General features: G+C 51.4%; 1 protein-coding gene across 14 annotated transcripts in view; it reads right to left on the reverse strand.

Annotated features, from left to right (window-relative positions):
- LOC140455148 (ras/Rap GTPase-activating protein SynGAP-like) overlaps nucleotides 1–17168 on the reverse strand; it is a 1171996-nt gene that overhangs the window by 610002 nt on the left and 544826 nt on the right. For all 14 annotated transcript variants that reach the window (XM_072549832.1, XM_072549831.1, XM_072549829.1 and 11 more), the window contains one exon: nucleotides 12091–12212. In XM_072549832.1, the coding sequence (XP_072405933.1) occupies nucleotides 12091–12212 (122 nt within the window). The remainder of the gene's footprint in view (nucleotides 1–12090; nucleotides 12213–17168) is intronic.

The following is a 17168-nucleotide window of genomic DNA, read 5'->3' on the forward strand; positions in this document are numbered from 1 at the left end:
AGTGGGTGAGTGTCAGTGATGGACTGTGTGGGTGAGCGTCAGTGATGGACTGTGTGGGTGAGTGTCAGTGATGGACTGTGTGGGTGAGTGTCAGTGACGGACTGTGTGGGTGAGGGTCAGTGATGGACTGTGTGGGTGAGCGTCAGTGACGGACCTAGTGGGTGAGTGTCAGTGATGGACTGTGTGGGTGAGTGTCAGTGACGGACTGTGTGGTTGAGGGTCAGTGATGGACTGTGTGGGTGAGCGTCACTGACGGACCTAGTGGGTGAGTGTCAGTGATGGACTGTGTGGGTGAGTGTCAGTGACGGACTGTGTGGGTGAGTGTCAGTGACGGACTGTGTGGGTGAGGGTCAGTGATGGACCTAGTGGGTGAGTGTCAGTGATGGACTGTGTCGGTGAGTGTCAGTGACGGACTGTGTGAGTGAGTGTCAGTGATGGACTGTGTGGGTGAGTGTCAGTGACGGACTGTTTGAGTGAGTGTCAGTGATGGACTGTGTGGGTGAGTGTCAGTGACGGACTGTGTGAGTGAGGGTCAGTGATGGACTGTGTGGGTGAGCATCAGTGACGGACCTAGTGGGTGAGTGTCAGTGATGGACTGTGTGGGTGAGGGTCAGTGATGGACTGTGTGGGTGAGGGTCAGTGACGGACTGTGTGGGTGAGTGTCAGTGATGGACTGTGGGTGAGTGTCAGTGATGGACTGTGGGTGAGTGTCAGTGATGGACTGTGTGAGTGAGTGTTAGTGACGGACTGTGTGGGTGAGGGTCAGTGATGGACTGTGTGGGTGAGTGTCAGTGATGGACTGTGTGAGTGAGTGTCAGTGATGGACTGTGGGTGAGGGTCAGTGACGGACTGTGTGGGTGAGTGTCAGTGATGGACTGTGTGGGCGAGTGTCAGTGATGGACTGTGGGTGAGTGTCAGTGACGGACTGTGTGGGTGAGTGTCAGTGATGGTTTGTGTGGGCGAGTGTCAGTGACGGACTGTGTGGGTGAGGGTCAGTGGTGGACTGTGTGGGTGAGGGTCAGTGATGGACTGTGTGGGTGAGGGTCAGTGATGGACTGTGTGAGTGAGTGTCAGTGACGGACTGTGTGGGTCAGGGTCAGTGATGGACTGTGTGGGTGAGTGTCAGTGACGGACTGTGTGGGTGAGTGTCAGTTTCGGACTGTGTGGGTGGGTGTCAGTGTCGGACTGTGTGGGTGAGGGTCAGTGATGGACTGTGTGAGTGAGTGTAAGTGACGGACTGTGTGAGTGAGTGTCAGTGTCGGACTGTGTGGGTGAGGGTCAGTGACGGACTGTGTGGGTGAGCGTCAGTGACGGACCTAGTGGGTGAGTGTCAGTGATGGACTGTGTGGGTGAGTGTCAGTGATGGACTGTGGGTGAGTGTCAGTGACGGACTGTGTGGGTGAGTGTCAGTGATGGACTGTGTGGGTGAGGGTCAGTGATGGACTGTGTGGGTAAGTGTCAGTGACAGACTGTGTGAGTCAGTGTCAGTGACGGACTGTGTGGGTGAGTGTCAGTGATGGACTGTGTGGGCGAGTGTCAGTGACGGACTGCGTGGGTGAGGGTCAGTGACGGACTGTGTGAGTGAGGGTCAGTGACGGACCTAGTGGGTGAGTGTCAGTGATGGACTGTGTGGGTGAGTGTCAGTGACGGACTGTGTGGGTGAGGGTCAGTGATGGACTGTGTGAGTGAGGGTCATTGATGGACTGTGCGGGTGAGTGTCAGTCACGGAACTAGTGGGTGAGTGTCAGTGACGGACTGTACGGGTGAGTGTCAGTGACGGACTGTGTGAGTGAGGGTCATTAATGGACTGTGTGGGTGAGTGTCAGTGACGGACTGCGTGGGTGAGTGTCAGTGATGGACTGTGTGGGTGAGTGTCAGTGACGGACTGTGTGGGTGAGGATCAGTGACGGACTGTGTGGGTGAGGGTCAGTGATGGACTGTGTGGGTGAGTGTAAGTGATGGACTATGTGGGTGAGTGTCAGTGATTGACTGTAGGTGAGTGTCAGTGTCGGACTGTGTGGGTGAGGGTCAGTGATGGACTGTGTGGGTGAGCGTCAGTGACGGACTGTGTGGGTGAGGGTCAGTGATGGACTGTGGGTGAGTGTCAGTGATGGACTGTGTGGGTGAGTGTCAGTGATGGACTGTGTGGGTGAGTGTAAGTGATGGACTGTGTGGGTGAGTATCAGTGACAGACTGTGTGGGTGAGTGTCAGTGACAGACTGTGTGGGTGAGTGTCAGTGATGGACTGTGTGGGTGAGGGTCAGTAATGGACTGTAGGTGAGTGTCAGTGTCGGACTGTGTGGGTGAGTGTCAGTGATGGACTGTGGGTGAGCGTCAGTGTCGGACTGTGTGGGTGAGGGTCAGTGATGGACTGTAGGTGAGTGTCAGTGACGGACTGTGTGGGTGAGGGTCAGTGCTGGCATGTGTGGGTGAGTGTCAGTGATGGACTGTGTGAGTGAGTGTCAGTGATGGACTGTGTGGGTGAGTGTTAGTGACGGACTGTGTGGGTGAGTGTCAGTGATGGACTGTGGGTGAGTGTCAGTGATGGACTGTGGGTGAGTGTCAGTGATGGACTGTGTGAGTGAGTGTTAGTGACGGTCTGTGTGGGTGAGTGTCAGTGATGGACTGTGTGGGTGAGTGTCAGTGATGGACTGTGTGAGTGAGTGTCAGTGATGGACTGTGGGTGAGGGTCAGTGACGGACTGTGTGGATGAGTGTCAGTGATGGACTGTGTGGGTGAGTGTCAGTGATGGACTGTGTGGGCGAGTGTCAGTGATGGACTGTGGGTGAGTGTCAGTGACGGACTGTGTGGGTGAGTGTGAGTGATGGTTTGTGTGGGCGAGTGTCAGTGACGGACTGTGTGGGTGAGGGTCAGTGGTGGACTGTGTGGGTCAGGGTCAGTGATGGACTGTGTGGGTGAGGGTCAGTGTCGGACTGTGTGGGTGGGTGTCAGTGTCGGACTGTGTGGGTGAGGGTCAGTGATGGACTGTGTGAGTGAGTGTCAGTGATGGACTGTGTGGGTCAGGGTCAGTGATGGACTGTGTGGGTGAGGGTCAGTGACGGACTGTGTGGGTGAGTGTCAGTTTCGGACTGTGTGGGTGGGTGTCAGTGTCGGACTGTGTGGGTGAGGGTCAGTGATGGACTGTGTGAGTGAGTGTAAGTGACGGACTGTGTGAGTGAGTGTCAGTGTCGGACTGTGTGGGTGAGGGTCAGTGACGGACTGTGTGGGTGAGCGTCAGTGACGGACCTAGTGGGTGAGTGTCAGTGATGGACTGTGTGGGTGAGTGTCAGTGATGGACTGTGGGTGAGTGTCAGTGACGGACTGTGTGGGTGAGTGTCAGTGATGGACTGTGTGGGTGAGGGTCAGTGATGGACTGTGTGGGTCAGTGTCAGTGACAGACTGTGTGGGTGAGGGTCAGTGACGGACTGTGTGAGTGAGGGTCAGTGACGGACCTAGTGGGTGAGTGTCAGTGATGGACTGTGTGGGTGAGTGTCAGTGACGGACTGTGTGGGTGAGGGTCAGTGATGGACTGTGTGAGTGAGGGTCATTGATGGACTGTGTGGGTGAGTGTCAGTCACGGACTGAGTGGGTGAGTGTCAGTGATGGACTGTGTGGGTGAGGGTCAGTGATGGACTGTGTGGGTGAGTGTAAGTGATGGACTATGTGGGTGAGTGTCAGTGATGGACTGTAGGTGAGTGTCAGTGTCGGACAGTGTGGTTGAGGGTCAGTGATGGACTGTGTGGGTGAGCGTCAGTGACGGACTGTGTGGGTGAGGGTCAGTGATGGACTGTGGGTGAGTGTCAGTGATGGACTGTGTGGGTGAGTGTCAGTGATGGACTGTGTGGGTGAGTGTAAGTGATGGACTGTGTGGGTGAGTATCAGTGACAGACTGTGTGGGTGAGTGTCAGTGACAGACTGTGTGGGTGAGTGTCAGTGATGGACTGTGTGGGTGAGGGTCAGTGATGGACTGTAGGTGAGTGTCAGTGTCGGACTGTGTGGGTGAGTGTCAGTGATGGACTGTGGGTGAGCGTCAGTGTCGGACTGTGTGGGTGAGGGTCAGTGATGGACTGTAGGTGAGTGTCAGTGACGGACTGTGTGGATGAGGGTCAGTGCTCTCATGTGTGGGTGAGTGTCAGTGATGGACTGTGTGAGTGAGTGTCAGTGATGGACTGTGTGGGTGAGGGTCAGTGACGGACTGTGTGGGTGAGGGTCAGTGACGGACTGTGTGAGTGAGTGTCAGTGATGGACTGTGGGTGAGTGTCAGTGTCGGACTGTGTGGGTGAGGGTCAGTGCTGGCATGTGTGGGTGAGTGTCAGTGACGGACTGTGTGGGTGATGGTCAGTGATGGACTGTAGGTGAGTGTCAGTGTCGGACTGTGTGGGTGAGGGTCAGTGATGGACTGTGTGGGTGAGGGTCAGTGATGGACTGTGTGGGTGAGTGTCAGTGATGGACTGTGGGTGCGGGTCAGTGACGGACTGTGTGGGTGAGGGTCAGTGATGGACTGTGTGGGTGAGGGTCAGTGATGGACTGTGTGGGTGAGTGTCAGTGATGGACTGTGTGGGTGAGTGTCAGTTATGGACTGTGTGGGTGAGGGTCAGTGATGGACTGTGTGGGTGAGCGTCAGTGACTGACTGTGTGGGTGAGGGTCAGTGACGGACTGTGTGAGTGAGGGTCAGTGACGGACTGTGTGGGTGAGTGTCAGTGACGGACTGTGTGAGTGAAGGTCAGTGACGGACTGTGTGGGTGAGGGTCAGTGACGGACTGTGTGGGTGAGTGTCAGTGACGGACTGTGTGGGTGAGCGTCAGTGATGGACTGTGTGGGTGAGCGTCAGTGATGGACTGTGTGGGTGAGGGTCAGTGACGGACTGTGTTGTTGAGGGTCAGTGACGGACTGTGGGTGAGGGTCAGTGACGGACTGTGTGGGTGAGTGTCAGTGATGGACTGTGTGGGCGAGTGTCAGTGACGGACTGTGTGGGTGAGTGTCAGTGACGGACTGTGTGGGTGAGCGTTAGTGACGGACCTAGTGGGTGAGTGTCAGCGATGGAGTGTGTGGGTGAGGGTCAATGATGGACTGTGTGGGTGAGCAGTCAGTGACGGCCTGTGTGGGTGAGTGTCAGTGACGGACTGTGTGGGTGAGGGTCAGTGACGGACTGTGTGGGTGAGTGTCAGTGATGGACTGTGGGTGAGTGTCAGTGACGGACTGTGTGGGTGAGTGTCAGTGACGGACTGTGTGGGTGAGGGTCAGTGATGGACTGTGTGGGTGAGGGTCAGTGATGGACTGTGTGGGTGAGTGTCAGTGATGGACTGTGGGTGAGTGTCAGTGATGGAGTGTGTGGGTGAGGGTCAGTGATGGCCTGTGTGGGTGAGTGTCAGTGACGGACCTAGTGGGTGAGTGTCAGTGATGGAGTGTGTGGGTGAGGGTCAGTGATGGACTGTGTGAGTGAGTGTCAGTGTCAGACTGTGTGGGTGAGGTTCAGTGACGGTCTGATTGGGTGAGTGTCAGTGATGGACTGTGTGGGTGAGTGTCAGTGGTGGACTGTGTGGGTGAGTGTCAGTGATGGCATGTAGGTGAGTGTCAGTGTCGGACTGTGTGGGTGAGGGTCAGTGATGGACTGTGGGTGAGTGTCAGTGACGGACTGTGTGAGTGAGGGTCAGTGACGGACTGTGTGGGTGAGTGTCAGTGACGGACTGTGTGAGTGAAGGTCAGTGACGGACTGTGTGGGTGAGGGTCAGTGACGGACTGTGTGGGTGAGTGTCAGTGACGGACTGTGTGGGTGAGCGTCAGTGATGGACTGTGTGGGTGAGCGTCAGTGATGGACAGTGTGGGTGAGGGTCAGTGATGGACTGTGTGGGTGAGGGTCAGTGATGGACTGTGTGGGTGAGTGTCAGTGATGGACTGTGTGGGTGAGTGTCAGTTATGGACTGTGTGGGTGAGGGTCAGTGATGGACTGTGTGGGTGAGTGTCAGTGATGGACTGTGTGGGTGAGGGTCAGTGACGGACGGTGTGGGTGAGTGTCAGTGATGGACTGTGTGGGTGAGTGTCAGTGACAGACTGTGTGGGTAAGTGTCAGTGACAGACTGTGTGGGTGAGTGTCAGTGACGGACCTAGTAGGTGAGTGTCAGTGATTGACTGTGTGGGTGAGGGTCAGTGATGGACTGTGGGAGAGTGTCAGTGATGGACTGTGTGAATGAGTGTCAGTGATGGACTGTATGTGTGAGGGTCAGTGACGGACTGTGTGGGTGAGGGTCAGTGACGGACTGTGTGGGTGAGTGTCAGTGACGGACTGTGTGAGTGCGTGTCAGTGACGGACTGTGTGGGTGAGGGTCTGTGCTGGCATGTGTGGGTGAGTGTCAATGACGAACTGTGTGGGTGATGGTCAGTGATGGACTGTAGGTGAGTGTCAGTGTCGGACTGTGTGGGTGAGGGTCAGTGATGGACTGTGTGGGTGAGGGTCAGTGATGGACTGTGTGGGTGAGTGTCAGTGATGGACTGTGGGTGCGGGTCAGTGACGGACTGTGTGGGTGAGGGTCAGTGATGGACTGTGTGGGTGAGTGTCAGTAATGGACTGTGTGGGTGAGTGTCAGTGATGGAGTGTGTGAGTGAGTGTCAGTGACGGACTGTGTGGGTGAGTGTCAGTGATGGACTGTGTGGGTGATATCAGTCACGGACTGTGTGGGTGAGTGTCAGTGACGGACTGTGTGGGTGAGTGTCATTGATGGACTGTGTGGGTGAGCGTAAGTGATGGAGTGTGAGGGTGAGCGTCAGTAATGGACTGTGTGGGTGAGTGTCAGTGATGGACTGTGTGGGTGAGTGTCAGTGACGCACTGTGGAGGTGAGTGTAAGTGACAGACTGTGTAGGTGAGCGTACGTGATGGACTGTGTGGGTGAGTGTCAGTGATGGACTGTGTGGGTGAGTGTAAGTGACGGACTGTGTGTGTGAGTGTCAGTGACAGACTGTGTGAGTGAGTGTCAGTGACAGACAGTGTGGGTGAGCGTCAGTGATGGACTGTGTGAGTGAGTGTCAGTGACGGACTGTGGAGGTGAGTGTAAGTGACGGACTGTGTGGGTGAGTGTCAGTGATGGACTGTGGGTGAGTGTCAGTGTCGGACTGTGTGGGTGAGGGTCAGTGCTGGCATGTGTGGGTGAGTGTCAGTGACGGACTGTGTGGGTGAGGGTCAGTGATGGACTGTAGGTGAGTGTCAGTGTCGGACTGTGTGGGTGAGGGTCAGTGATGGACTGTGTGGGTGAGCGTTAGTGACGGACCTAGTGGGTGAGTGTCAGTCTTGGAGTGTGTGGGTGAGGGTCAGTGATGGACTGTGTGAGTGAGTGTCAGTGTCAGACTGTGTGGGTGAGGTTCAGTGACGGTCTGATTGGGTGAGGGTCAGTGATGGACTGTGTGGGTGAGCGTCAGTGACGGACTGTGTGAGTGAGTGTTAGTGTTGGACTGTGTGGGTGAGGGTCAGTGATGGACTGTGTGGGTGAGCGTCAGTGACTGACTGTGTGGGTGAGGGTCAGTGACGGACTGTGTGAGTGAGGGTCAGTGACGGACTGTGTGGGTGAGTGTCAGTGACGGACTGTGTGAGTGAAGGTCAGTGACGGACTGTGTGGGTGAGGGTCAGTGACGGACTGTGTGGGTGAGTGTCAGTGACGGACTGTGTGGGTGAGCGTCAGTGATGGACTGTGTGGGTGAGCGTCAGTGATGGACTGTGTGGGTGAGGGTCAGTGACGGACTGTGTTGTTGAGGGTCAGTGACGGACTGTGGGTGAGGGTCAGTGACGGACTGTGTGGGTGAGTGTCAGTGATGGACTGTGTGGGCGAGTGTCAGTGACGGACTGTGTGGGTGAGTGTCAGTGACGGACTGTGTGGGTGAGCGTTAGTGACGGACCTAGTGGGTGAGTGTCAGCGATGGAGTGTGTGGGTGAGGGTCAATGATGGACTGTGTGGGTGAGCAGTCAGTGACGGCCTGTGTGGGTGAGTGTCAGTGACGGACTGTGTGGGTGAGGGTCAGTGACGGACTGTGTGGGTGAGTGTCAGTGATGGACTGTGGGTGAGTGTCAGTGACGGACTGTGTGGGTGAGTGTCAGTGACGGACTGTGTGGGTGAGGGTCAGTGATGGACTGTGTGGGTGAGGGTCAGTGATGGACTGTGTGGGTGAGTGTCAGTGATGGACTGTGGGTGAGTGTCAGTGATGGAGTGTGTGGGTGAGGGTCAGTGATGGCCTGTGTGGGTGAGTGTCAGTGACGGACCTAGTGGGTGAGTGTCAGTGATGGAGTGTGTGGGTGAGGGTCAGTGATGGACTGTGTGAGTGAGTGTCAGTGTCAGACTGTGTGGGTGAGGTTCAGTGACGGTCTGATTGGGTGAGGGTCAGTGATGGACTGTGTGGGTGAGCGTCAGTGACGGACTGTGTGAGTGAGTGTTAGTGTCGGACTGTGTGGGTGAGGGTCAGTGATGGACTGTGTGGGTGAGCGTCAGTGACTGACTGTGTGGGTGAGGGTCAGTGACGGACTGTGTGAGTGAGGGTCAGTGACGGACTGTGTGGGTGAGTGTCAGTGACGGACTGTGTGAGTGAAGGTCAGTGACGGACTGTGTGGGTGAGGGTCAGTGACGGACTGTGTGGGTGAGTGTCAGTGACGGACTGTGTGGGTGAGCGTCAGTGATGGACTGTGTGGGTGAGCGTCAGTGATGGACTGTGTGGGTGAGTGTCAGTGACGGACTGTGTGGGTGAGGGTCAGTGACGGACTGTGGGTGAGGGTCAGTGACGGACTGTGTGGGTGAATGTCAGTGATGGACTGTGTGGGCGAGTGTCAGTGACGGACTGTGTGGGTGAGTGTCAGTGACGGACTGTGTGGGTGAGCGTTAGTGACGGACCTAGTGGGTGAGTGTCAGTGATGGAGTGTGTGGGTGAGGGTCAATGATGGCCTGTGTGGGTGAGCAGTCAGTGACGGCCTGTGTGGGTGAGTGTCAGTGACGGACTGTGTGGGTGAGGGTCAGTGACGGACTGTGTGGGTGAGTGTCAGTGATGGACTGTGGGTGAGTGTCAGTGACGGACTGTGTGGGTGAGTGTCAGTGACGGACTGTGTGGGTGAGGGTCAGTGATGGACTGTGTGGGTGAGGGTCAGTGATGGACTGTGTGGGTGAGTGTCAGTGATGGACTGTGGGTGAGTGTCAGTGATGGAGTGTGTGGGTGAGGGTCAGTGATGGCCTGTGTGGGTGAGTGTCAGTGACGGACTGTGTGGGTGAGGGTCAGTGATGGACTGTGTGAGTGAGTGTTCGTGACGGACTGTGTGGGCGAGTGTCAGTGATGGACTGTGTGGGTGAGGGTCAGTGATGGACTGTGTGGGTGAGTGTCAGTGATGGACTGTGGGTGAGTGTCAGTGTCGGACTGTGTGGGTGAGGGTCAGTGATGGCCTGTGTGGGTGAGTGTCAGTGACGGACTGTGTGGGTGAGGGTCAGTGACGGACTGTGTGGGTGAGTGTCAGTGACGGACTGTGTGAGTGAGTGTCAGTGATGGACTGTGTGGGTGAGGGTCAGTGATGGACTGTGTGAGTGAGTGTCAGTGACGGACTGTGTGGGTGAGTGTCAGTGATGGACTGTGTGGGTGAGTGTCAGTCATGGACTGTGTGGGTGAGGGTCAGTGACGGACTGTGTGGGTGAGTGTCAGTGACGGACTGTGTGGGTGAGTGTCAGTGATGGACTGTGTGGGTGAGGGTCAGTGACGGACTGTGTGGGTGAGTGTCAGTGATGGACTGTGTGGGTGAGGGTCAGTGACGGACAGTGTGGGTGAGTGTCAGCGATTGACTGTGCGTGTGAATGTCTGTGACGGACTGTGCGGGTGAGCTTCACTGAAGGACTGTGTTAGTAAGCGTCAGTGATGGACTTTACGGGTGAGCGTCAGTGACATACTGTGTGGGTGAACGTCTGTGACAGACTGTATGATGAACATCAGTGATGGACTGTGTGGGTGAGTGTCAGTGACTGATTGTGTGGGTGAGTGTCAGTGACGGACTGTATGGGTGAGGGTCAGTGACGGTCTGTATGGGTGAGGGTCAGTGATGGACTGTGTGGGTGAGTGTCAGTGATGGACTGTGTGGGTGAGCGTTAGTGATGGACTGTGTGGGTGAGCGTCAGTGACAGAGTGTGTGGGTGAGCATCAGTGACGGATTGCGTGGGCGAGTGCCAGTGATGGACAGTATGGGTGAGTATCAGTGACACACTGCGTGGGTGTGCGTCAGTGATGGACCCGACACGGAGTGTTAGTGATGGACTCGCCAGGGAGTGTCATGATGGACTGTGTGGGTGAGCGCAGGTGATGTACTGTATGGGTTTAGTCTCAGTGATGGACTGTGTGGGGAATTGTTAGTGATGGTCTCCATGGGGCAGCATCAGCGACGGACAGGTGGAGGAGCATCAGCAACTGCCTCAACAGGGAACTGTCTGTGAGTGACTCAATGGCGGAAGTGTCAGTGAAGGATGCCATGAGTCAGTATTGCCAGTGCCTCCTGAACGCAATGGATTAATATCTGAGGTGGCCACTATAGAATGGTCTCTCAGAAATGATTCTGTGTGTCAGGATCAGATGTAGACTTGATGGGTCAGTGTCAACCATGAACTGTGTGAGCATGTAACTTTCAGTTCTGGGCTCTCTGGGGCATTGTGTCTCAGTGATGAATTTTGTCAGTTTGTGTCAGTGAGCGATTCTTCAGTGAGTGTCGCTCCATGACTATTCTGTAGGTTACTGACATTGATAGACTCCAAAGGCTAGTGTTAATCATGGACTGTGTGGCTGAGTGTCTCTCATTAACAGACCCTTTGGATCAGTGTCAGTGAAGGATTCTTTGGGCCAGCATCTCTTAGTGATTAATTCTCTGGTTTCATGTCAGTGATAGGTTCTATGATTCACTGTTGCTGATGGACTCCATCGGTCAGCGACTCAATGACATACATAATGTTCGTGTCCATGTTGGACTGTATGGGTCAGTATCAGTGAAAGCTTATATGGGTCAGTGTCTCTCAGTGATGGACTCTGTAGGTGAGAATTGCTGATGGACTCTCCGGTGGGTGTCTCTCAGAAGCAAATTCTATGGGCCCCTATCAGTGATGATCCTTATGGGTAATTTTCTCTCAGTAACAATCTCTATTGTCTACAACTGTGATGGACTCTAAGCTTGAATGTCAGTGATGGACTATGTTGGTCAGTGTGTCTTTGCAATGAATTCAATGGGCCAGTTTCAGTGATGGTCTTTATTGGTGATTGTCTCTCTGAAGATTTGGATAGGTGAGTGTCTCTTATTTATAAGCTGGATGCATTGATGCCAGTCATTGTCTCCCAAGGTCAGTAACTGTGATGGACTCTCCATGTAAATGTCTCTCACTGACAAACCCTAATGTCAGTGTAAATGATGGACTCTGTGGTCAGTGTCAGTGGTGGACTCTCTGGTTCTGTTTCTCTAAGTCATTGAGTACAGTGAACTGGGATTGGTTATGATTTGGAGATGCGGGTGTTGGACTGGGGTGGACAAAGTTAAAAATCACACAACATCAAGTTATAATCCAACAGGTTTATTTGGAGGCACTAGCTTTCTAAGTATTGCGTCAGGATTGGTTAGCTCGATTGTCTGGTTGGCTGGTTTACAATGCAGAGTGATACCAACAGCATGGGTTCCAATCCCACAGTGGTTGAGGTCACCAAGAATGACTCTCCTTCTCAACCTCTCATTTCAATAGCCATCTCACCGTGATGAGAGAGCAGCTCTGGGATTACACCAACTTTACCTTCTACCTATGAGTCTATAGGAGATTTAGCTGCACACTTTTGGGCACCCACATATACACCCCTTCCGTTGCATTTATACCTATCCATGCATAGTGGTACCCATGTAATCATACATCCATGTTCACAAAGCTGGGCACACATGCCCATATTCAGTCATTCACACATGTACGTACACCTAAACTTGCACGTACTTTGTGTCTCACACACGCAAATGGGTCAATGCCAGCAGATTGGAGTAACAAATTAAACTATTAAAATGTAGCTTTACTGAATGCAGAAAGTAAAACAAATGGAGTAAAACTCCTAATTTTCTGACCTGTCATGGTCTGCACTCCGGAATCGGGGCAGAATATGCCGGAAGCTACTGGTTCGATCCAGTTTGGGCTGACTCTTAGTTCGCTTTATAGAACCTTTGAGCCTGCGGCTCAGAAATCCCTGCTGATAAAAGAAATGAAGAGAATATTCAGAAGCAAGTAGAATGACGTTGAATCCACAGCACTGACATGATATGTTTGCCTCAAATGTTCCCTGCTGCGTTAGTACGCCACATGTTCCCACCTCCCACTCCCAATTATCTCTTCCCACCTTCAGCTAGAAAGGGTGCAGAAGATTCACAAGGCTGGTTCCAGGGATGAGGAGTTTCAGTTATGTTCTTAGGTTTGAGAAGTTCAGAATGATTTTTCCGGGAGAAGAGGTTGTTGAGAAGAGATTTGATGGAGTGGTTCAAAATCACGTGCAGACTAGACAAAATAGACCTGGAGAAACTGTTACCAGAGGCTAAAGGATTCAGAACATAAAGTCAGATTTAAGTTGATTAGCAATGGAAGCAGAGGAGACATGAAGAGAAACTATTCCACTCAGCGACTCGGTAAGGTCTAGAACACACTGCCTAAGAGTGTGGTGGAGGCGGGATCAATCGAGACATTTGAAGGGAAGCTGTATTATTATCTAAAAAGAAAGAAAGTGCAAGGGTGTGGGGAGTGAGGAAGCAGGGGATGAGGTGAATCTGCTCATTTGGCGAGGTGATCCATTCACAAAGCGCCATTCCATGCTGTAACAACTCGGTGACTCTCTGAATTCCACCTCCCTCATGAGGGGCTCATTTTCCCCTTATAAATTAGCCTGTAGTTAGCACCAGATGTCACTCTGGTAAAGGAATTTAAACCTGCATTTGGAAGGGCTTTATCGAGTTTAGCGACAGGTTGCATCTCAAGTTGCCTGTTGGCACTTACTAATGAAGCTGAGAAGTATTTTAGTGGCCGACCTCTCCAAATGGTGGTCAGCTGACCAGGAGTATACCAGTTGCTGAGCATTTCATTCTTTGCTTTCAATGCTCACTTGTAAGTGGGATTGACTAATTGCAGTGCATTTGATGTATATTTGTGAGGCACTGTGGGAGAGTTTCATGTACATTTGCCATATATTTTTCTGTGTACTTCATCTAAAAGGAGAGTTAATATTTTCTATTCCATCTTATGGGAGGAATGGATTATTTCGTGATGGATGTCTTGTTTGGAGTCTTCCTTTGTCTTCAGGAGGATTCCTTGCCCCATGTGGTAGACATCATTCCTCCTTATTCAGACCGCCCTTCAGAACCTTTAGTATCGCATCTAATGTCCTGTGCACTTTTTCCCTCAGGTCCTGAGCCAGACTGAAACTTGCCACTAAATGTCAGTAAGTGATGGCCAGTGGCCGTGGGTGTTTAGAGGCTAGATGTACTGTCCCATGACCATTGCTTGAATGCACGAGTTGTTTTAGCATAAGTTCACAGAAATCAGCAAATAGAGCTAAAATTGCATTCTAAAACCAACCCTTTCAAACAGGTGCATCTCATTTAATGCCACTTTTCACCCTTTTACCAAACTAAACCCCATGGAAACTAAATGACAGAAATAGGCCATTCAGCCCAACCTGTCTTTGCTGGTGTTTATATTCTCCATTGTGATTGCCTCTTCCTATTCTCCTTTCCATATCACTCTGTTTTCGTCTCTCTCAAGCCAGAATCATATCAGGTGACAACAGCTATAAATGAGCATATGAGTACTCAAGAATTGAATCTGGGGCCTCTCTACTCACTCCGGTGTGATAGTAGGCAGGCTGGGGTTCATTTAGCAAGCCCATAAAGGATGTGGCCTATGCCTAACCAACTGGCATCCAATGCAGTGACAGCCCTAATGGCAGTGATCTTGCGCCACTCCCCTAGTGTCCTGGCACAAGCAATAGCAGAAAGTGATGGACCACTTGCTTTATGGCCAACATAATATTCATCTGATATGCCTATAGTGATGGGCCAATGTGACCATGCTCATTTATAGTCTCATTGTTTCGGCTAATCTCTTCTACCAAAAAAAGACAGGCATTGAATTCATTCCCAAGATCCTGCCCAGGAGCTGCTTATCAAGCATGAGGAAATAACCACATTATGTTTTCTATACTTTCCTATAAACCTTTTTACTTTGAACTCTATCTTTCTTTTTCTTAACAGTCCAAAACCTGAGCTCATGGAGCAAAATTGAGTGTAAAAGGGCAACTGTCTGTGTGGAGTTTGCACATTCTCCCCGTGTCTGCGTGGGTTTCCTCCAGGTGCTCCGGTTTCCTCCCACAGTCCAAAGATGTGCAGGTTAGGTGAACTGGCCGTGCTATATTGCCCATGGTGTTAGGTGTAGGGGAATGGGTCTGGGTGGATCGCTCTTTGGAGGGTCGGTGTGGACTTGTTGGACTGAAGGGCCTGTTTCCACACTGTAAGTAATCTAAATCTTCTTCCCATCTATCTCCAGCCCTTTGACAGGCAGCATGCTCACCCTCAGACCTTTGCTTTGTCTCTGTGAGAATTTCCTAACATGAGGGAAATTGCGTCTCACAAACTTGAATATTTTTTTTGAAGAGGAAACTAAGAAGATGGATGAAGGTAAAGCAGTAGACATTGACTACATGGACTTTAGCAAGGCCTTTGACAAGGTTCTGCATGGTAGACTGGTGCGTAAGGTTAGATCACAAGGGATCTCGGGAGAGTTTGTCAACTGGATACAAAATTGGCTTGACAGCAGGAGACAGAGGGTGGTGGTAGAGAGTTGTTGGTCAGACAGGAGACCTGTGACCATTGGTGTGCTGCAAGGATCAATGCTGGGTGCACTGCAGATTGCCGTTTATATAAACAATTTTAGAATATAGGAGGCATGGTTAGGAAGTTTGTGGATGACACAAAATTTGATGGTATCGTGGACAGTGAAAAAGGTTACCTCAGAGTATAGCAGTATCTTGATCAACTGGGCCAGTGGGCCTAGGAATGGCAGATGTAGTTTAATTCAGATAAACGCGAGGAGTTACGTTTTGGTAAGACAAATCTGGACAGGACTGACACAGTTAATGGTCTGGCTCTGGGAAATGTTATTGAACAGAGAAACCTAGGGCAACACAGGTAAACAGGGTAGTGAAGAAAGAGTTTGGCACACTTGCCTTCATTATCATAGCATTGAGTATAGGAGTTGGGATGTTATTTCATGGCTATACAAGAAATAGTCAAGGCCATATTTGGAGTACTGCGTACAATTCTCGTTATCCTGCCACTAAACTAGATGGGGGCAAAAATGATTTACAAAGATGTAACCAAGACTGGAAGGGTTGAGTTAGAGGATGGGCTAGGACACTTTTGCCTGGTTTGTAGGAGGTTGAGGGGTGACCTTCTAGAGGTTTATAAAATCATGAGTGGCATAGATAAGGTCTTTCCTACAGGGCAAGGGAGTTCAAAAATTGGGGCACAAATTTAAGGTGAGAGGGGAAAGATTTAAAAGAGACCTGAGGGGTACCACTTGAGGGTGGTGCGTATTTTTAAAAAGACAGTATCCTGTATAATTGCCTTGTATAATTATCAAAGGGCAACAGATGCAACCTGCCCAGTGATTTGCCTGTCCTTCTTTCAATGTATTCATTTGCTACTTACTATATGGCCTGCTGTACACTGTGGAGACCAAATACAGATTGGACGACCACTTGACTGAACACCTCCATTCAATCTGCAAGCGTGTGACCCCAACTTCTGGCTTTTTGCCATTCTAACTTTCCCTCCCACTCTTGCTCTGACCTCTCTGCCCCTGGCCTCCTACACAGACCCAGTGAAGCTCAACAGAAACTCGCAGAACAGCATCTCATCTTTCCATTAGACACTTTGCTGCTTTTCAGCTTCAAAGCTGATTTCAACAACCAGCTATCGCTCCCATTTTCTGAGACTGTTGTAACTATTAACAACAATATGAAGGCAGATTATCTGTTTATCTTATCGTTTTGTAGAGGACTTTAAAAAAAATTCATTCACAGAATGTGGACATCACCGAATGGCCATGACTTATTGCCTGTCCCTCAGTACATCTGTGATGGTTGTGGTTCTGTTCGCCGAGCTGGGAATTTGACTTGCAAATGTTTCGTCCCCTGTCTAGGTGACATCCTCAGTGCTTGGGAGCCTCCTGTGAAGCGCTTCTGTGCTGTTTCCTCCAGCATTTATAGTGGCCTGTCTCTGCCGCAACCAGAAGTGGCAGAGACAGGCCACTATAAATGCCGGAGGAAACAGCACAGAAGCGCTTCACAGGAGGCTCCCAAGCACTGAGGATGTCACCTCGACAGGGGACGAAACATTTGCAAGACAAATTCCCAGCTCGGCGAACAGAACCACAACAACGAGCACCCGAGCTACAAATCTTCTCCCAAACTTTGAATCTGTGGTGGTGGTGTGTTAGTCTGCTTTATTTAACTGGTGCAGTGGATGCAGGTCAGCTACACCCTCAGTACTGTTAAGGATGGTATACTGAGAGAGAGCCGCACTGTTGGAGGTGTAGGCTAATATTTTTCCCGAATTTTCTCATCAGAACAGTGGCATTATGGTAACATCATTGAACTACTAACTTAGAGGCTCAGGCTAATGACTAGTGAAATGATTAGTAAAATTTATGTTCAATTTATAAAATCTGGAATTAATTTCAGGAATGCAAACCATGAAATTATTGTTGATTGTTGTAAAATCCTATCTGGTTCATTCATGTCCTTTGGTGAAAGAAATCGGCTGTTCTTATCTGTTCCAAACTCTCAGCACCCTCTGAAATAGCACAGCAAGCCACTGTTATCTGGCTCCCACAACCCATGAATGAATTTAAAACATTATCACAAAAATAGATTTTCTGGTCGTTATTGTTGTGATATTTGTAGGAGCCTGCTGAGTGCAAATTGGTTGTTGCATTATCCGCACAACAACATTGACTCCTCTTAAAAAAACTACTTCAGTGGGTGGCACAGTGGTTAGCACTACTGCCTCACGGCGCCAGAGACCCGGGTTCAATTCCCACCTCGGGCTACTGTCTGTGTGGAGTTTGCACACTCTCCACGTGTCTGCGTGGGTTTCCTCCC

The sequence above is a fragment of the Chiloscyllium punctatum genome, chromosome 30 (assembly GCF_047496795.1).
Source record: "Chiloscyllium punctatum isolate Juve2018m chromosome 30, sChiPun1.3, whole genome shotgun sequence".
NCBI classification, from domain to species: domain Eukaryota; kingdom Metazoa; phylum Chordata; class Chondrichthyes; order Orectolobiformes; family Hemiscylliidae; genus Chiloscyllium; species Chiloscyllium punctatum.